We start from the raw sequence: 22,426 nt of genomic DNA, 5'->3' as shown, positions 1-22,426 counted from the left end.
GTGATTGTTGCCTGCTTCAAAACTAAGGTTGGTTCTTTATCGGCATTTATGCTTCCAAACATGTTAAATTCGGTGAAATCTATTGCGAGTGTCGTGAGATTCAAAACATTTTGTTTCCTTTATCAATGGTTTCATGGCCGGTGTGAAGCAAACTTTCCACTTTTTAAATGCCTTAAATTTCGCAGTGAATGCATGTATAAATTATAAAAAGTAAGAGTAAAATGCGAAACTTTACAGTGAGTTAGGCATTTTTAGGCGAATATTAACAAATTAGGCTCTAATAACCGTTTTAGGGCATTTTAGGGCACTATAAAACTCTTTGAATACCTTTCAATTTCCATGAAACACAAATATTAATAATTATTTTTACTTTTCTCCTAAAGAAACAAAATAGGCATTTGCCCTAGAATCCGATGTCTGGTAATAACATAAAATCCAGATTACATTTTTTGTTGATTTTAATCTTCAATAGAGAATTATCACGTGACTTCTGTATTGCTTGAATAATAGCCTTAGTTATACCATCATTTTGTTTAAACATGTTTCTTAGCTCATTACTTAATCATTAACCCTAGAGAGCTCGCGCCTGTAAACTTTACTTCATGGCTCGCCCACGGTCGAATCGACCATGCGCAGAAATGAAGCGGAATCTATATTTTTTGCTAATATCTGTTAGCACAAAAGTTACAAAAACATTATTTAACTGTATTTTATTCATTAACATCGCTGTTATTATGTATTAAAAAGAAGATGAACATGCCAATATCCAAGTAACCTTAAGTGTTCTTTATACTGTGAAAAATATATAAATCACATTATGTGTTTAAATATTTTCATCAAAGTCATGGCCTGGTATAGGAGTAACACAAAAATATGACGGTATTTCCACTTGTCCTATTCATTATAGTCATTATTGGTGTGAAATAGGCCTAACTTCAACAAACACGGAAGAAAATAATATTAGAAGATGAACTCACTTAGTCACATGATCTCACACGTATTACATATCTTCATCACTATCACCATCGGCACTTTCTTCAGGATTAGCACAAAAAGTGCAAGTTGACTGTGTATCTTCTTTGCAGATGAAGTGGCGGCATACATTACACCTCGTCTTAGACTTACGATTTTTCTTCCAATCGCAGAGATGGCACCTTCCTGGACCCTCATCTTCTCCAGATGGAGGTGGATTTCTTTCTTCGGCAGTTCCAGTAATTTCTCTGATGTTTCTCTTCAGTTGATGTAGCAGATTTTCTAGTTACAGTCTTTCAAGTAGATAATTTCTAGACAACTCCTTGCTGAGCGTTTGTAGGAATTTTCTTCGAAACATGTCAAATTGGCGAATATTGTGTTTCAGTATAATGAAACTATTGATGCCTGCTATGTTCAGTAGTGTAAAGAACAGAGTTAGAGGCCAGCGGTTACTGGTTCTTGCAACTGAATACCTAGCCTTGTACTCGTCCACCATGTCCACCCCTCCTTTCTTTGAATTATAAAACGTCAACATGTAAGGTTGTCTAGATTCTTCAGAGTCTGGATTAATTTCATCGGTATGATGCATGGTGGATAACAGCAACACCACCTTCTTCTTTTTCGGACATTAGGACAGAAGGGTCTTGTCCTTGGTGAACCCGAAAACACTGCTATTTTCCATTGAACGACTTTGCAAAAATAAAGGGGGCACCTCCCTCTTATTTTTTCTCAGTGTTCCAACTAATGTTAACTTGTGAGTTGTTAGAAGTTCATCAGCAAGCGGCACTGAAGTGAACCAGTTGTCAGTGGTGACGTTTCTCCTGGATCCACTGATTGGTTGCACCATCCTGTTCACAACACATTTAGCAGAGTTATCAACTTGGTAGGGCCCTTCAGGCTGCTTACCAGCGTAGACTTCCAGTTCAGTGTGTAAAAGGTTTTTGCACATGCCAGAGAGAATACCTTTATTCCATATTTTGCCGGTTTTGTTTTTATGAATTGTTTGAAACTGCACCTTCCCCTAAAAGATTCCAACATCTCGTCGATAGTGACGTATTCGCTAACAGTAAAATTCTCGGAGCATTTTTGAACAATTTGCTCAAAGAGAGATCGAATAGGAGCAAGCTTATCAACATTTCTGCGCTCTTGTCGAGTATTTGAATCATCAAATCTTAAAACTGTCACCAGGAACTTGAATCATATCCGGTTCATACAAGTTCTGAAATAAGGAACACCTGTCCCATCAGCAGACCAAAGGTCGAACAGGTTCAGATGAGATGCTCTCAAAACTCCAGCCATATAAAGAAGTCCTATAAAAGCTTCCATTTCAGTTCTCGTTGTATTGTGTGCATCACTTGGGCGGCTGTAATTTGCACGCACTTTTTCAATTTTTTCATTTGTATGTCTAACAGTTTCATCAATGATAGCTTCAGTAAAAAATAACTTCCAAGACTGGAATGGAGTCGATGCACTCCTTGTTACCTGTTTTACACCAGGTATAAACCTTACTATATTACGTTCGCCAACACGTCTGTTACGTGGTGGACAGTGCATTTCCCATGTTGTGACTTCATCTTTCCCTGTATAAATTGGACCTGGAACAAGGTCTACTTCCTCATCTGCTGATTGAGCAGAGTCTGTGTTATGATCGATTTCTTCAACCATATCTTCTTCTTCAACGTCCGATTCAATGCTATCAATTGGTCTGATAATTTCTTCTACACGGAACAATTGTCTTCTGACTGCACCAGCTTCCCTTCTTGTTTCTTCTTCCCTGGCCATTTCCTTTTCTACACTATCAATAAGGTTCCTTATCCTTTCTCCCTCTTCATCCATATTTCTACACGGCAATGTACGGGGATCAGTAGTGAAAATAAAGTATTACACTGACAAAACCGTACGTATATGTGAAAAGTTATAAATACAAGAAAAAACTACATTATACTTATACACCAAGTGAAACAATACAAAGTTGCGTAATGACTCGCACACGGTTGAAACGACCAGGTCTGTATAACAACAGTTTCAAATCAAATTGACCAATAGCAAAGTGCATGACAACAATCACATCTTATTCTGGAAGAGTCGAATGAAAGGTACTGAAGGGGTGAGCGGCAGAACTCAAGTGACCTTGAAGCAGAAGCTAAACGTTTATCACACCCGGTCGAAAAGACCGTGCGCGAGCTCTCAAGGGTTAAAGAAATGAAAATAACCTCAAGGAGTTACTAATGACTCTAGTTGCCCAGCACAAACAGGAATATAAGTAAATTAGTATGAAAATTTATAAAACTAATCGTGTGATTAATAGCTAATATATTCGTGTAGATAGTAAGTGTACATAATGTCTCTCAGTAAACCCAGTATGAGTGGATCACAGCCATGGGGAAAAAGGAGAGTGATTCATAAACAAGTGAAAGCCATACCGGTAGACTGTTAAAACAATTATTGTTTAATGAAGAGGTACGTGCGAAAACAAACTTTTGATAGGTGTAAGTCCTAACAGCCAGACCTTGTAAGATAGGTATCCATACCATTTCAAAAATACTGAAAGAAGGTAAGAAAACAGTCGCAGACAACATAATGAATTCAATATGTGTGGGCATTCAGTCAGGCTCTAGTTTAAGTGAAGATAAATATTGTATGGAAGAAGAAGACGAAGAAGAAAGTGGGGGAGGAGGAGAAGAAGGAGGAGGAGCCAGCAGTTCTGCTATAAGTTTGCTATCCATCGTACTAAACACAAAATTGGAAGAAATTTTAGGTAGGATTTTATGTTTTGTTGATGATGGTGGTGGTGGTGGTGGTGGTGGTGGTGGTGTTATCATCGTTTTTGTTATTTTCTGAATAATGGATTAATTTTTCATTAGAGAACATAGGTCTTAAATAGGTTTTTCACATGGCTTTCAGCTTATTCTTAGGGAATTATCAAAATTTGAGTTTGATTACATAATATACAGATGCAAACTAAACTTTCTTTTGCTGAAAAAATATGTTTGCAATTAAATTTCCTCAGATAATTACTATTGGGTCAAACGTGAAACACGTATATTTATTTAATTAGTGATATTCACCTCTATACAGCTGCAGAAATCTGTCCTCGCTGTTATTAAATACGCCTGTATTTGCACTCTCATTGTAGCCGAAATGTTATGGCACCATAATCACGCGTGTGTTTACTCTCTTTTTCTAGCCGGGATGCTATTCATTAGTCTGCATTCTACACCTTTTCCAGTTGTATTTCAGAAATTATCAAATGTATTTCAGATTAGTCAATTTCATTTCAGAAATTATCAATTGTATTTCAGATTTGTCAATTCAGTTTGAGATAGTATGAATTGTATTTCAGATTTGTCAATTGTATTTCAGATGGTATCAAATGAATTTCAGATTTGTCAATTGTATTTCAGATGGTATCAAATGTATTTTAGAAAATAAGCAATGCATTTAAGATTATATAGTCACTTTTATTTCACAAAATAACAAATGTAGGCCTACTTGAGATTTTAACATATTATATTAAAAAAAATGGATTTAAAAAGTCCTCAACTTTATTGCATTTTAGCGTCTGACAGGCATATTCTCCATAGCTAAAGCTGCGCCTTGATGAATTGTACTGTGTTGTACTGCATAAGCACAATCACCACCAACAATATTGTGTGTGTTGCTTTATCAGTTTTACTTTCTACAGTAGGTAAATTAGCCTACAACACCAGGAACCATGACATCAGGAATTCCAAGATGGGTTTTTATGTTCATCTTCACTTTACACCAAATGATCTCGATTGCATTTAACATTGGAGAATAAGGTGCCAATCGTAACTTCTGAAATACAAATGGTAGTTTCTGAAATACAATTGACTAATCTGAAATACATTTGATGTTTTCTGAAATACAATTGATACTATCTGAATACAATTGACTAATCTGAAATACAAATGATACTATCTAAAATTAAATTGACAAATCTGAAATACAATTGATGTTTTCTGAAATACAATTGATACTATCTGAAATTTGACTAATCTGAAATATAAATGACAAATCTGAAATACAATTGATATTTTCTGAAATACAGGGTGTGTCAGAAAGAACGGATGGATTTCACATGGGCAAGAAAATTGTAAGGATTCATCAAATCAAAAATTTATTCTTATCAACAGATTCACCAATACATGCAGTTTATTTATGGAAAACAACATCATCCATATGATGTCCTTGGCTTTCAATACAGGCATCGAGGGGTTTTTTGAAGTTCACCATCACTTTCACAGTCATAGCTGGTGGAATTGCCACGATTTCTTCACGAATCGCCGTCTTCAGTTCGTCCAGTATATGTGATCGATGTTTACAAACTTACGCCTTTAAATGGTCCCAAAGAAAGAAGTCGCAGGGTGCGAGATCTTACCGTAGCCTTGGACAATCTCAGTGCAATAGCATGTTTGTGGGCTGATCTTTGAGGTAGCCGGAAAACCTAGTGTCTGTCTCCACATTTGCAGGTGTACACGCGCTCCGTGTTTGTCCAAGTGAATTCTTCTTTAATGTTGAACCTGTGATACGAAATGAAACCACCCACCGCAAAATTGTATTCTGAGTTGGAATCCTAGCGTGACAGCCGATGCCGAAATGAGTCGTGAGTGACGATAACAGACTCTTCATTTTTAAAAAATGTCTCTATGATGAAAGCACATTGTACGTCAGACCAACACCATGTTCTCAACTGAAACTGCATTATCTGGCTGTCCCAACAGTCGTGGTCCCCCTCACTGTATCCCTCCCCTTGCTGCGTATCGATAGTTTGAAATCCATCTGTTCTTTCTGACGCACCCTTTACAACTGGAAAAGGTGTAGTTTCGTACAATGTAGAAAATAATTATTAAAGCAATTCTATTAGCTTCTTCCTTTTGACGTTAAAGAGACAGATACGTGTGACATAGTGTGACTTTTTCTTTGGATTGCAATCGTTAGGGAAGTATTAGTGATCACTGCAACTGCAACCATCGCAATTTAGGTGTATTTTTCGAGGGGGAGAGACGTAAATGTTGAATTACAAACATTGCCTGTATTCCTCTAAATGTTCCTTGGGTATTACGTGGCCAACATAAATACTTCCACTAGGTTAGTTTGATATTATTTTATGAATCGTTAGTAAGTCGTATGTTTCAGTGATAATGTAAATACTACAACAATGATTATTGCTAATTAAAATAAATTTTTTAAAAACAAATACCATAAAGACTCGCTGTCAACTGGTCTACGAGATGTGCATCATGCAGAGATGAAAACGAGGACTTGGAAGAGGGACAGTGAGAGAAATGGAGATTTCGGAATCAGAGCTTCTTGACATAAATGTGCAAAACAAGGAAGAGTTATGATAGATGAAGTGTAGGTTTTCAGAGACTCGTAGAGGGTTTTTATGTATGTTTAAATTCTCAATAAATTGAACATTGCATATTGCTGTGTGGTTTTGTAATTTGTAAGGAAAAAAGTTCGGTTTTATGTAATCCATTGTCTTTCAATGTTTATAATGTAACTGTTCAACTTGAGAGTTAAGGATGTTCTGATGATGGTTTTTTTAAAAAACTGAAAATGTTTATCATGAAATGAAATAAAAAATATTGTACTATTACAGTAGAGCATCGATTATCCGAATATCGATCAACCAAAACATCAGTTAACCGAAAACTTTTCAGTTGACAAATTTGAATTTGCGTGCGTGCCATGTAGAAGTTTCGCTAGCGATGTTTCCGAGATTTAGCGGCAAAAAACGAGTCTCAGCTCTGGAAGAAGAAAAAAAAAAGTTTGGACCTCTTTCCTAAACTGTAGGTCTACTTTAATGGCCGTTTTGAACTTGTCAAACTAGGCTAGTCAGTTTTCTGTCTTATTTGTAAGATGTGTGATACAAAATATATACTGTATGTACAGTTTTGTGTTTAATATGAGTAGGGGGCGATGTTGATGAAAAGTCGTCTTCTTATTTTCACATTAGGACGATGCCTGTTAGTATAGAAATCCTTTCTATCTTAATATCAACGTAAAAAAGTAATTTCTTATATTGCAAAAGGGTATCTGCCGGATACAGAGGGGAGAGCCATTAATCCTTCCCATTGAAGGCTTTAAGGAACCAACCTGGACAAATACCCAATGTCCCATCCCTACCTTCCCGTGGTGCAGGTGTTAGTAAGCATAATTTTACTAGCTGAACTAAAGGGAGGGGCTACTCATCAATTAGCACTGGTCAGCTTGATGAGTTAATGACTGAATTTGGTATAATTTTCCTCTATTCATTACCTAATTCCCTCTTTACACTTTCCTATCCAGTCCTCTGACTGAACTCTTACTTTCTTCAACCCCGACAGCATTAGAGCATTCGAGGCCTAGGGGTTCATTTCCCTTTCCTTCCTCCTCTTTCTACTTTTCTGTTCCTAGTACTGACCTGCAATGGCACTAAAATCGTCCTCCAGTGGCTTAAGGAGGGAAAGCTGGTGATCAACATGATCTCCCAGCTAGGTCCAATGGACCCATTGACTAACAGCAGGTGTGGTCCTCCAGACATTCTGGGGGTTGTGTGTGAATGAAGTAGCCACCAAAACGTTAAAATATGGTGTTCACTTAAATTGACTACAACTTGCCAGTTTCTATATTGGAGTGCAAGAGGTCAAATGACTTTGTCAAACGCCTGGCATTAGAAAACAACAACAACAACATATTGCATTTTTTGCATTTTTGACGTTTTTGAACTATTAGGTCATTTTCATATATTTTTCGGCATTTTTTGGTCATTTTTAATACTTTGAAGAACTTTTAGATCACTTGGAATGCATTTTACTTTCTTCTTTATCGATAGGTCTGTTCAATCATTTTCTAACCAAATAGGTCAGTAGTAATTACCTACTGAATAAGTGAATAACAGTGAAGTTTGAGTTTCATAGTTTGGAACAGACTCTAAAGTCCATCCCTCATTCCACTGAAGGCTTCATTTTACACAACGGAAGTAATATAAAATGCTTGACAGCAGTTTAGTTTAAGTGAGGACTTTGACCGCTACTGTTATTTTGTCAGTACGAGGGTGTCTTTAGAATTTATGTTTGGAAGGGGGGAAACTTTCACCATGTCCTGGAAAGGACATTGTGTCTTCAACATGGTTCGGAAGAGATGTCTACTGTAGACAGTATTTTTAACACAAAGATTGCAAGAATGCACGCTGTACCCACAATTTGTTTTGTCATTCACACTTCCTCACCTGGAAGATCTGGTAACAAAAGTGAAGTGCGGAAGGAGGAGGAGACTGAGAATGAAGGCACTGAATGGACCACCCCTGATTGAGACACATTGTAAACCCTCATTAAAATCTATAGTTTTCCCTTAAAACCTTCATTTTGTTGCATGTTCTTTTCCTTTATCTTAGCCAAATTCCAGGAAGTTGCCTCCTCTCTCCGAGATTTGCAGGACAGTCATTGAAACAAGGTGACTAATTTTTAAGAAGTTGTGATACGAGTACGGTGAATAATATTTAAATATCATTTTCTTTTAATTTTGTCATTTTTCATTAGTTTAAGGGCATTTTAATGATCATTTTAAGTAGATTTTTAGGGGATCAACATCCGCCCCCTAAATATGAGTGTTTCTTTGTTTCATACTGCTCCTATGACACCGGTACAATTTATTTTCGTAAATAATTGGTTATCCAAAAAATCAATTACCCGAACAACCCCCCGAACCCAATTGTTTCGGATAATCAATGCTCTGCTGTATATCAAAATCAGATAAGTTTATGACGGTCTTTTGTGAAAAACATTTGATAAATCAACTCAGCTTATCAGATCCAACATGGGTATTAAATTCATTAGATTTTTATTTCTCTATTCAAGCAGATTCATATTGTTTTATTGGTATGTTAGGGACAAAGTGTTCAGCTTACGTCTGAATATGGTTATTGCTTTGGCACTACTCTTTGTTTCCAGTTGTCTCTTGCTTCAGAGTTTGATATTTGAAGTTCGTTTTATGTAAAAATATTGCCTTTCAATAAATTCCTTGGTCATTTTTGAACAGCTGTCCACAAAAATGCCAAGAAAAGAGTTACGTTTCTTGTTGGAAAGCCTTGTTATTAAATTATCGGTATCAATTATACCAGAGTCTCAATAGTGTATAATGGTGAAAAAGTTTGATAAAATAAAAAAAAATATGTTGTGAGAAAATTGTAGTATTTTATTTTGTATTATATGCTACAGATAAATTTGTGTATTAGTAAATAAAAGTACCTTGATTAGTGATAATCTGTTTATTTATTCACATGTGATTGTGAGTAAATAGTTGTAGAAGTACTAAAAATTCCCGTTCTTACTAAGAGAGAGTCTTGTTACAGTCAAACCTGGCTGTGGAGGAATACAGAGTAAATAGGGAGCGGTTCAGTGGTCTTTCCTGCACCTGGTACACATATGCTGGAAAAAATTCTGGACGCCACTTCCACTGCTCTACAAGTAATACAACAGCATTACTTGGAACAAAGGTATGTATGAACTTTCATACCCTTGACTGGCCGAAAGTGACTGCGTTGTGTGGTGTTGATTTTGTTAATGTTGCTGAAAAAAAAAAAAAAAGAAAAGAAAACGTCTTAACTGTAAATAATTATAAACTATATAATCTGGATAGCATCCTAATTGTCAGCTGGGGAATCATTATACAGGGCTTTCATTTCAAAACTTCTCAGTCTAAATAACTAATTATATAAATTGAATTCAATTTAAACAAAAAACACGTCAATTTAGATATTGAGGAGGAAGTCTGAAACCAGGCTTAATTACATTTTAGATTTTACCCCCACTCCCCAGCCACCCCCACTTTGAAATTTCAAATGGCACCCCTACATTTTTGTACTTAAATATGAAAGAGAAAGTACATGTACCTATGGATCTGAAACTTGGGAAATGAGAGACAGGATGAAGAAGAAATTGTTGGCTCTAGAAATGGATTACTGGCGCTGTAGTTGTCAAATTTCGAGGATGGACCACATTAGGACTCAGGATGTCCGAAATATAATGCAGGTATCAGGAGATATCTTATACAATCAGTGGAAACTAAATACCTGATATGGTATGGGCATCTCCGGAGAATGTCAGCTGACCGCTGGCCTAATAAGATCTTCAACTGGACTCCCCCCGGAAAAAAAAGAAGAGGAAGGCCAATGAAAAAATGGAGCAAGGAGGTTCATGAGGATATGGTCTGCAGGGGTCTACAAATGGGCGATTGGCAAAACCGGAGTACCTGGAAGTTGAGAAGCAGGAGATAGCGACAGCCGTAAAATTACTTGCAATACATACACATACACACACAAATATGAAAGAGCATTCAATTGTTTATACACCTCATTCATTTGTTTTCGCATCTTTTGTTTTCTATCATCGCCTGGCAACCTGTATTTTTGTTATTATCAGTTGATTGTAGGATGAAAACACAGTTTATTTTGTGTAATTTCCTAAATTTAATCATTAATGATTTATGTTCTCTCTTGAAGGGTATACACCATTTTAAAATAATTTAATACACAAACACTACTATTACCTGAAATGCTCAATAAGTTTTTATAGCTGTAATCAACAATAACAACAATTCAGGTTGCCAGGCGACGATAGAAAGCAAAAGATGCGAAAACAAATGAATGAGGTGTATAAACAATTGAATACTCTTTCATATTTAATATAAAAATATAGGGGTGCCATTTGAAATTTCAAAGTAAGGTGGCTGGGAGGGTGAGGGGTGAAATCTAAAATGCAATGAAAACTGATTTAAGACTTACCCCTCAATATCTAAATTGAGGTGTCTTTTGTTTAAATTGAATTCAATTTAAGTAATTAGTTATATAGACTGGAAAGTTTTGAAATGAAAGCCCTGTATATATTTCAACAAATGCCCTCATTTAATCTAATAGCTATCGACATTTTTTTTTTCCTAACTGTAGTTACTGCATTGTCTGTTGTATCTGAAGTTAACTAATTTATCTACATACCTACTACCAAAATCACTTCATCTTGAATAATATCAGACATACTGTAAGAGCACTTTGTTTTTGCAATTTTGCAGCTCTTCCAATTACAAGATTTCATTACTTTGTCAGATATTCTTTAAAAAAAAGAAACAAGTTGCAAGTCAGAAGAACTAGGTTGCAAATCAAAAGAACTGTGTTGCCTGGTAGAAATCAAACATTTTGTATATCCATAAACAGAAATACAGTACACAGACTTCTCTATTCCAAGAAAAGTCGTCAATACTAGTGTCGTGCAATGTTTGAACATGTGAGGGGTTATCAAGATACTACAAACTTCACCCTACTCCATAGGCATCCCAACAGAATGTGGAAGTGAAGCATGTAAACTAAAATAACCGAGTCCATTGAAAATCGGTAAGAGGCCTTATGTTCGGTTCATGTTTGCCGAGTCTCTGCAGAACTGAAGCTCCCTTTGCGTTTGTTCATTATTTCTCTTTCCTTCATATGTTCAGTGCCATTCTCTTTAGTTCCTACTCTCCCTGCATCTTTATGCTTTACCTGCATAAGGATGTCAGGCACATATCTTGCGAAGTTATGCATAGTAATGACCAGGGAACGGATTTATATGGACTAAAAATATATGAAATATGTAAATATATATGTAGTTATTTTTACCAAAATATGGAATTAAATATGGATTTTTACCAAAATATGGAATTAAATATGGACTTAAAATTATAAAAAAATGACTATGTACGTTAAATATTGGTACATTTTAATCAAACTAAACAAAAAATATAATGGACGTACCTTATCTTCCAATGTAGTTTCAACAAAACACAATTTTTATTGTCTGTTACCATAACAATAGGTTACAAACATTTCTTTCAAGTGCTGAAAAGTGAATCTTCTTCTATTGTCTCTGAGGATAGATTTATACTGACTAAAAGAGCGTTCGACGTCACAAGAAGTAACTGGTACATAATTCAATTTCACAATGTCTGCTGGGGATAAGTCCAAGTTAATCTTCACTGTTGATTCACCACTCATCACAGCAACAACCTTTTGTAGTTCTTCATATCCAGGGTTTTTTGAAAGTACAGTGTCCACCTTAGCTCTTACTGCATCTGCAACTTTACCTCTACCACGATTCAGTTGTTCCACAGTACTATTTATAATTTCAAAACTTTCAGATAGTGAAAGGTGCCTATTTTGGAGACTTTTGAGCGTTTTTATGATGCATGAAAATGTATGCTGAATGTGAGCTAAGTCATTCTTCACACTTATGTCACAGGTAACTGTTTTCGCAGTATCAATTGAGACTGCATCTTCAGAGTCCAATGCAAGGAGAACATTGTTAATAGAGTCTATATGTTCGGCATAATATTCAACTGCTTCTAGCCATGTACCCCATCTAGTTAAAATTGGCTTTGGTGGCAATGGAATTTCAGGGTACATTTCTTTCAACACGTTAACTCTACTGGGAGCTTTGAGAAATACTTTTTTCACTGATGAAATCAACAAATCTACTTTAGGGAAATTGTCTCTGACCACTTCTGCCACACGATGAAATGCATGCGCCACACAAGTAAAATGAGTCAATTTAGGATATACAACAGATAATGCTTGTCCAGCTTTGACCATATAAGGGGCAGCATCGCTAATAAAGAATAACACATTATCGTACATAATACCCTTTGGCCACAGGATACCCATAGCTTCGTTGAACAGTTTAACTATAGTTTTGTTATTGCACTTTTCTAGAACATCACAATGTAAAAGAATTCGTTCAGAATATTGTTCACTTAACAAACCGATAACTACATTACCAACAAGTCTACCTTCTTTGTCGGGAGTCTCATCAATGGAAACCCAAATTGAACTATCTTTAATTTCATCTCTTATCTTCTGTATTGTCTCATCGTAGATGGATGGAGCATACGTCTTCCTAAGTGTTGACTCATCCGGGATTGTATGTTGAGTATATTTTTCAAGGAATTCCCTGAAGACCTTATTCTTTAGTTTGTAGAGAGGAATATCAGCAGAGATGAGAGAACGGCACAGGTCGATGTTAAACTCAGATCTTACATTCGATGTTGTTGGTTGTGTTAAAAACAATTGTCTCTGCTTGGAATTTAGTTGTTTGTTGGCCTGATGTTTACTAGTTGTAATGTGTTGTTGCACCAGGAACTTTTGTGTAGATGATACTGCACACTGACACAAATTACAAAATAATATTTTATTGTCAGTTGATAAACCATCTTCTTTAAATTCTGAAATGTAACTTGTTAGTTTTGATTTTAAATTGACTGAATGACGTACTTTTGGCATATTTACCGTCTTTATAGTATGATTTACAAAACTGAACCTATGTGTACTCTGACTGGCATTTAACTGTTGAGCTGCACAACTGAAGTCTGTTAAAAATTTTAAATTAAATTAATACAGTTTTGTAACTTACTTTCCCATTGTTGATAGGACTGCTAATTTTCAAATAACTCTGATGTTAAAGGGATTACTGAACATGTGTTTAAATCTCTATTGTTGAAATGTATTTTTAAAAGTTAATGGAATTTTGTTTTGTTTTATTGTTAAACCTAATATAATATGGACTGTTTTATATGAAATATGGAAAATATATGGAAATTAACGAAAATATGTACTAAACTCTAAAATATGGAAAAATATGGAAAATAAAAGTAGGATTTTTCAACCCTACACATTGTGAAACATAAAGATAATGCAAAATATAAATTATATTAGCTTTATAAGTAAATATGTATTTACATATAAATCCTTTCCCTGGTAATGACAATGATTATAGGTAATTTTTCTTGTTATTAATATGACTAAACATTCACACAAATATACGTATAAATCAAACAAAATATATTTTAAAAAGTATATGTTCAAAGTACCGACTAGTACATGTGATGTTCAAACATGAGAGAGGAAACCAAAACATTGCAAACTTCGTCTTATTTCATATGAAAAAACTAATCGCAAGATATCTGCTCAGATCCTTAAGCGGTTTAAAATAGTGCCCTGCAATGTTCGAACATGAGAGAGGCAACCAAGACGTTACAAACTTCGTCTTATTTTATATGAAAAATTAATCATAAGGTCCATGCTGAAACATGAAGGGGTGGGAGTGGAGGACAGCCAATACTTTTATAACAAAGTGGAACAAACACTACAGGCCTCCTTCTGCAGAGCGAACATAGACAAATGTCGAACTTCTTCAAACTCGACTAACTTGAATCGAACATAGTGCCTGTAATACTTTCATCATCGTATAGTCACACAAATATTGTTACCGAGCAACTGTGATTTATTTGAATATTATGTGAAGAATGTAATTATAGTTATTTTCTTTCGGTAATTGGTATAGTAACAACTGTCATGTATTTTAAAAACATAATGTGATGTACCTATATCTCCGTCGAAGTTTAATCATATTTTTGTAGTAAAAATTACCTCTCCTTACAACTAAATAAAACTTCACAAGTTTTGTTCTAAAATCCTTACTCAGCTAAAAGCATGAAGGTTGGGAGAAGAGTGTAAGAGAGGCCAGCAAACTTCAAGGGCACAGATCATACAAGGGGCAAGACCGAACGAGCGAGACAGATCTGCTTTTTCAAACCAGACTTGGATTCTTGTCACGCTCAACAAACTTGAACCGAACATAGAGCACGAAATGCACGACACTAGTCAATATGTTAGGAATCGCAAAGTAACAAGTTAAATATAGTCCATTTTAATTTACTTCCTTACTATGTAGAGCAGTGGTCGTCAGCACTCATTGAAATGGGTAAAGGGTAACGAGTGAAAAGTAATATGCTTCGTCGTGCAGAATGGAGAGGTAGAAAGCATACAATGTCTTATCCACGGGTAAGAGATGCTAGCCCAAGAGTGCAGTGTGCTGATGACTGCTGATGTAGAGTATAAGTCAATATTGTAAAGAACTACTGGGTGATTCATATACAACTTATCTTTCTTCTTATTTGTTTTAATGAAATGGTACTAGTAATGAAATATTGCGTCTCAAATGCAGAGTATCTTTGAGAGATTACTTTCTTTATATTATATATGTGTAGCATAAATTCTTTCCTTCAGTTAACTTCACAACAGGGGGGAGAGAGAGGGAACTTGGCAAGTCAGTTTCGGTGATATTGGTGATTACAGGTTCTTAGAAATTATATGTTCATCAAAGAAACTTTGGATCAGGGTCATGGACCCATTTGATGTGTGGCAAGTGACTCTGTCCTGAAATTACCCGTTTGTTGCTCAATGAATTCCATGAAAATGCTTTGGTACTCTGTCGTGTTGTTCTTTTGTAAAAAAAAAAAAAAAAAAGTTGGAACTTTCACGGGTGCACAGGTGCTTGTTTGGTAGTGTGCAGATGTTGTGAGGCCCAAATGCATGTGTTGTGAGAGTTCATGTAGAACCATATAATGGACAGTATACCAGAATTTTGAACAATGAATGCCTAGATCCAACGATAATATTCATTCTTTTATCTTATATGGTTGTAGTAGTTGAACAGCAATCACTCATATGGCTGTAGGTTAGATTGTTTGCAGGTCTTTGACACATCAGGCACAAGTATCCAGGCAACAGATGATTTAATGGCTTATGGATGACAACATCAGAACATCCACAGCAGCTTCCGATAGTGCAGATGAATAATGCTTGCTAATTTCAATAATAACTATTTCAGTAATTATTACAAGAGTTCCTGTTTTTCAGTCTTGCATGCCAATGATAATATTGTGTTTCTCTTCGAAGCATTGTGAATACCAAATTTTTTCTAGTATGCCCTTTGCATTCTTGTGACCGATTTTAAGTAGTAATTTTTCACAAAGAACAGCATGTACTGCATCTTCACAGTGACTAAGACAATATGGTGGAAACTGGAAAATCGTCAACAACTGCGCCATCTTATGACACATGAATGAAACTCCTAGAGTTCCTACATAATTTAAAGCAAAACTGAGCAATACAATGTATTTCTGTTCCAGTAAATAAGAAAAAAAATCAGTTTTGTATGGATCATAATGATGGTGGCAGCAGTGACTGGTGGCGGCAGTGACTGTTCTTTCGGACCACTGTGGCAAATAGACAAATATAGACAAATTAGTGATGAATCCGATATCGCTGCCTTACAAAATGATCTTAACGTTATTGAAACCTGGACAACAGAAAATAAAATGAAAATCAATGTCAGTAAAAGTAAATCAATATCCTTCTGTAGAGCGCATAAAGAAATTTGTCTCAGATATCAGCTGAATGGTACATCCGTGGCACAAGTGTACACTTGTAAATATCTAGGTATATATTTAAGTAACAAACTGAGTTGGGAGGAACAAGTCAAAGAAAGCCTGGGAAGCCTGGAAAGCACTAAATTTCTCTATGTGTATTCTCAAGAAATCTAACCGAAGGTTAAAAGAATTAGCATACAAAACCCTTGTTTGCCCAATTATGGAATATGGAGCAGTAGGTTGGGATCCGTACAGACAAAACCAAGTTGATTCAATAGAAAAGGTCCAACGCAGGGCTGCAAAATATGTCAAAATGGGAAGGGGACATGTGAAGAGATAGTAAAAGATTTAGGGTGGGAATTTCTCAAAATAAGGCGATGAAAAATCAGACTGGCCGCATTGTTTAAGGCACAAATTCACAAGCATGGACCGACATCAATGCTACATTAGTAACACCATCATTCTTAGGCAGGGCTGATCATATTAGGAAGTTTAAATGCAGAAAACAAAGAACAAATGGAAAATTGTGTTAAGTAGAACAAGATACTACATTTGTTTCCTAAACTTTACATTGGTTCTTATGACACTTCTTCCTCTTCCCTTAAGGTATGTTTGGAATAGTTTCACATTTTCGCTAAAATGGGTTGTATGTTCGAAAATCCATTCAAATATATTCCTTAGAAGCAGGATTTTCTTTAAACTGGGGTTCCATAAAAGCAGAAATCAACTGCATTGTTTTTATGGTTCTGCCTGGTTGAAACCATTCCTTAAAAACGGAAACATTAGGATGAGGTTTTATTGTAGTACTCTTTCAATAGTTACTACATAATTATAACGAGAAAACGTGTAATTTACATTGAACTGCAAGTTTTAGCAATTGATTTTTGTCTTAGTGTAAAGGAAGTATTCTTTTTATTCATGTAGGTGGTAGAAGCTTCTATCCAAGTTCCCGCATCCTTATTTTATCAACTTGAGATGCAAGGACACTCTATTGCATCAGGGCAGCAGCTAGTTGTATCAGTGTACGAGAACAACAGATTGTTTCCCAGAATCGTTCCAGATCCTTCTCAGCAAGATGGAAGAGACATTACATCTTGTGTTATTGGTACAAAGTTAGGTATGTATTTTGCTTATATACATTTGTGTCGTATACTACATTTTAAATTAATTTGAAAAATAGTGACAATTTTTTAAGTATGTGTGTATTTGTGCCTAATGCTCAATATAGTTGGGTGAAATAGAAGTACTTATAAGTTAGATTTACTTTTGCTTATCGTAGGCATTATTATAGAATAGTTTTTATTTATAGTCCTAGGTTTATTGCATCTACTATTTATAGATTTACGTTTATTTTATTTTATTTTATTTCATTTACGTTTATTATATTTTATTTCATGTAATTGTAATTATTGTATATTATATATCACTGCCACCGGGTGTATACCCAATTGTAGTGTTAATAAATACATGCATACATACATACATACATACAATATTTAACAGTGAAGTCATTCTCCTTGCTTCCCAACATTTAGATGTAAGGTCCATAAAATTTTCCAGAGATTCACAGATTTTTAGATGTTCCATGTCCATGGCATCTTCTTTATTGCACAGTAAACATTTAGCAGACTCCAATAAGTCGATTTGATGTAGATGTTTTGTAAGACAGTCATGACCAGTAATCAGTCTAAACATGGCCACAGCAGATTTTCGTGGTAGATCAGGAATGGATTTTAAATCTTGTAGTGAATTGTTCCATCTTGAATTTTGATGTTCACTTGAAGAATTAGTGTGGTGATTGCTGTCAATTTTCCTTTTGATAACTCGTTTTATGGACTCATATGGAAAACTGTAGTTTTTCTTTACTTTTATTTTAGTTCCTTTCTGGGCCAACATATCAGCTTTCTCATTACCAAATATGCTGCAATGGGCTGGGATCCATTAGAGAACTAAGGTCTTATTTAAATTTTGAATCTGTCTTAACATACAATGGATTTTCTTAATTTTTCTGATTTAGCAAAAGTAGTTGTACTAACGGCCTGGATTGCAGCTTTGGAATCAGATAAGAGAACTATATTTTTGCATTTCTGTAACCAAGGAAAAACATTTTGGAGAGCTGCGTAAATAGATTCAAGTTCACCATCAAAATTTGTTGTACACTTGTAGAATAATGTATATTGTTACGCATCTTGATTACACACTTCTAACAACTTGTGTCACTTGAGAATTTAGTTATAATAACAACTTTCTAGTGTTGAAATGAAAACTAAGTGGTAAATTGCCTAGTTGACTACTTTCAACTTTGTAGTCAGAACTAGTGATAGTGTTGTTTTGCTGAGGGGTATGTTTGTGTTTGGTATTGTTAAGTCAAATAGGGTGTGTGTTTTGAAATTCAATTGTGTATTAAGAATGTGTTGTGGGTGTGTTTTTGTGTATCTGTATATTTCGTACTGTTCTAATGTATTTAATTTCTGGTTTTTCGATTAAATATGTAAAATTTCTATGTTGTTGTAGCTGTTGTTGGTGTTTCTGCATATGTGGAGGTATTGTGTGATTTGGTTATGGCCGTGATTTGTTTGTATTGTGTTTGAAATGATTTCCCATCTGTCCGATGTAGAAGTTGTTCATTGAACACAAAACCTCAGCCAAATTCACTGCTTGAAAGTCAAGATTGTTTTGCTGCTTCTTCACTAGATCCTTTAACACTACAGACAGAACTCTTCAGAAACTCAGATTCTGTGAGATTCTAATAAGATATGTAATTGTGATATATCATCACAATGAGGAAGACAGTCATCGTGTTGTCGCTCAGTCTGCACTACTTTCCCCATCATGAGACAAAATGAAAATAATTTGCAAGTGTTAGCATCATCGTGATATTATTCATAAAAAAATCAGTGATTGGCCTAAAATCCCTACCTAATTGAATCAGGGAAAATCTGGCCAGTTGACTATTCAGTGACAGGGACAACGAGAATTATATTTATTTTTCACATCTGTATGGTAACAGTTTGGATCACTACTTGAAATTCACATAAGAACCATGTTAAATTATAAATATAATTTGCTTGTAATTCACATAAGTACTTTAGTACGATTCTTGGCATCTCTCAGTGCAGTCCCTACCCTCAGTGCAGATCTGATTGAGGAACTATTTTACCTCCAGAGAATTTTACACTGAGGGACTCCATGTATCATAAACAGTGAAAAATATAGTGGGACTGTGTTGGTGTTAATGCAGCGTTTGTGGGTACCTCTTTGTTACTTGTACTCGTATGTTCAAACATTTTTAGCACGAGCCAGAACAGGTCACATTGTCACACAATTGTACCTACACCTATTTCACCTTTCTGATACTCCTAGTTGTCTGTGGTGCAATAATCATGATGAAGATCTGGAACACATTCTTCTATACTGTCCATCCATAAACCACAAAAGAAGTAAATTAAAATCATCAGTACCAGTTGCAGAAGACAGCCCTGCAGTATATATTGACTACACCTCAACTCTGGCTACTATAATCGCGACGCTGTTATTCCTGGCGTGACTCCTCCTCTTTGCTTACGTCTTAGGAAGTGAAGGCTCTATAAAGTCTAGGTAGATAGTATCGTTCGCCATTTTTGTTCTTTCGTTGCTCAGCTATCATATGAGGAATCTATTTGCCACACCGTTAAACATTATTGTGTCGTAGCTCCTATGATAATAAATCAAACGCACTGTAATTGAGCAAATAATTGAGCGGCAAATAACTTCTTCGTATGCTTTCTGCGAACGCCAACGAAAGAGCCAAAATGGCGGGCGATTATATTAAGCATTTATCGAGCCTTAAGAAATGAATAACGTCTTCATAAGCGAATCACAAGACGCACATGTTTAAATGAACCGACCTGCAACGCGATTGGCTGCCGGAAATTAGAGCGACGGAACTATAGCAACAGGCATCTATAATGAACACCAATCAAAATACCCCTCATTTCTCATGAAAAACAAGAACTGAAAAGACTACAGTGGACTATAGTGGACTTTATGTTGTCACCAAACAGCTGGATACATTAAGAAGATTGATTGGATTGATTGATTTTAATTCACATGAAATGTGTACATACTTCATGTCTCATCTATGAAATAATGTTTCATTATTAAAAGTAAATGTTATCTGAATATTGTGATTGATTACTGAACAGAGAATTGATTAACTCTTGCTCTTAATGATATTTCAATGTAAATGCTGGAAAATTGCAATTGATTACATAAAAGTGTGTGATATTTTTGTTGTGCAGTGGGGATTGAGGTCCAGAACCTGACACATCCTGTGTATGTGATGTTGCGGGCTCCACTCCTGCACCACACAGCTGGCTCTCCCAAACCAGTCTGGTGGGACTCATTGATGAATAATGGTACTGGGGGTTGGAGTCAAACGGGATGCCAGCTGTCTCATTTCGTACATGGTTTGCTGGTGTTTCAGTGTAATCGCCTTGGTTACTTTGGACTCTTGCAGAAAGATATTTTCTTGTATGACCATATGGGACGGTGAGTAGAACTACTATATTAATTATAAGATTTGAGATTTTCTTGGTGGTTTAGTTTTTGATGTAGCATTGTTTCAAATGGATAAAGTAATGAAAAGTTTGTAGCATTTTCGGAAATGCTTATACTAGTTTCATTTTCAGGAAATTATATAACAGACAAGTATTTAGAAGACATAATTTGTATTGCAATAAATTCGTTACTAGTGAAATAACAATGAAAACCTACTCTTTTGGATTAATTGTGCTTTTGTAGCTCTTCAGATAGTCAATCTAAAGAATATCTTGACATAATTCATCCAACAGGATAGGTACCGGTAGTGTGCTTTTAAATAAATGGAATATGGAAGTTACAGTTCCCTTTTTAAGCTAAGCAACACCTATAAGCAGTTGCTTAGTGGCCGATACCCTGCCTTCACTCTGGAAATATGCAGTGTATCTTTTGATAATCGTGACAAAGTACTAGAGGTGTTAGAATATTAGTTATACAGCTTACAGCAGTAAAATTTTGGAAATATTCAACATTTTTTTCCTCCATTACTGTATCTTGTACAATAATGAAAATTAGTATGTGTAAAACATTGTCCTTCTGCTATATGAAAAAAATATTTTTACGATTTAAAACAAATTATTTACATTTTTTTTTTTTTTTTTTTTTCAAAATTCAGTTCACTGTGCAGTGATGAAGTGTTTCCCACATATCTCAAAAACTATCCAACATTCTGTGATGAAATTTTTTGTGTGTATTTATGCATGTCATATCTACAATATGATGCAAGATCACGCCTCTACCTTTGATAGATTGTCTGATAAAAAATAAATTCATTTTAAAAAATGGTCAAATATCAGTATTTTCTTCTAACACAAAATAAAAAACAAATATTATTTATTAAGGAATGTAGTTGAAAGAGCATGTTATTGTAAACATGAGTTTCAGCAATAAAATAAAAGAGAGAAAACATGAAAAAGGTAACAAGTTTATGAGTTATGAGGAAAACGCTTCACCACTGCATAGTGAACTGCCACCATTTTGAATTTTGAAAAAAAAAAATTTAAATCGTAAAAATATTTTTTTCATATAGTAGGAGGACGTTTCATTATTGTACAACATACAGTAATGGAGGAAAAAATGTTGAATATTTCCAGAAATTTTAATGCTGTAAGCTGTACCTAATCCCCTTAATGCGAAAAGTGAATTATTGAAGAAAAAAGAAAGGTATTTCACAGGAAATTACCTGTTATCACCAATGCCAAGAATACCATATATACCAAAAACTTGCCAGGTTTGTTTAAGACAAAAGAAAAAAAGTATGTAGCATCTATTTGTAGCAGAAATGAAATTTAATATGCTGTAAATGAGTGGTAATCTTTTTAAAACTTCTGAAGCTCTAAATGTGTAATAATTATTTTAAATATTTGTAAATGAGAGACGATATAAATTAAGAGTTGAAGTTAAGAATTTTATACTCAGTAGTCTTCAGAATTTAAAAATGATATTTAAAATAATAAATGAAAAATGAAGTACACAAAACCGGATAGTTTTTCAACTGGTTTTCAAATATTTGATGGGTAATTTTATTTTATTGAAAGTCTTTATGTAGTGAACTAATATTTAGTTTTAATTTGCTGACACCAGTTGAATTAGACATTGCAGTTAGTGATTGTTGGCAGTGTAAGAACATTTACTG

At 35.0% G+C, this 22,426-nt stretch overlaps 1 protein-coding gene across 2 annotated transcripts in view; it reads left to right on the top strand.

Annotated features, from left to right (window-relative positions):
* Remo (Remoulade) overlaps positions 1–22,426 on the top strand; it is a 180,364-nt gene that overhangs the window by 64,445 nt on the left and 93,493 nt on the right. For both annotated transcript variants that reach the window (XM_069828272.1, XM_069828271.1), the window contains exons 12-14: positions 9,332–9,475; positions 17,137–17,329; positions 20,493–20,742. In XM_069828272.1, the coding sequence (XP_069684373.1) occupies positions 9,332–9,475; positions 17,137–17,329; positions 20,493–20,742 (587 nt within the window). The remainder of the gene's footprint in view (positions 1–9,331; positions 9,476–17,136; positions 17,330–20,492; positions 20,743–22,426) is intronic.

The sequence above is a fragment of the Periplaneta americana genome, chromosome 6, assembly GCF_040183065.1.
Source record: "Periplaneta americana isolate PAMFEO1 chromosome 6, P.americana_PAMFEO1_priV1, whole genome shotgun sequence".
Taxonomy (NCBI): domain Eukaryota; kingdom Metazoa; phylum Arthropoda; class Insecta; order Blattodea; family Blattidae; genus Periplaneta; species Periplaneta americana.
Note: the sequence above shows the minus strand (reverse complement) of the source record. Positions and strands in the feature narration are given on the sequence as shown.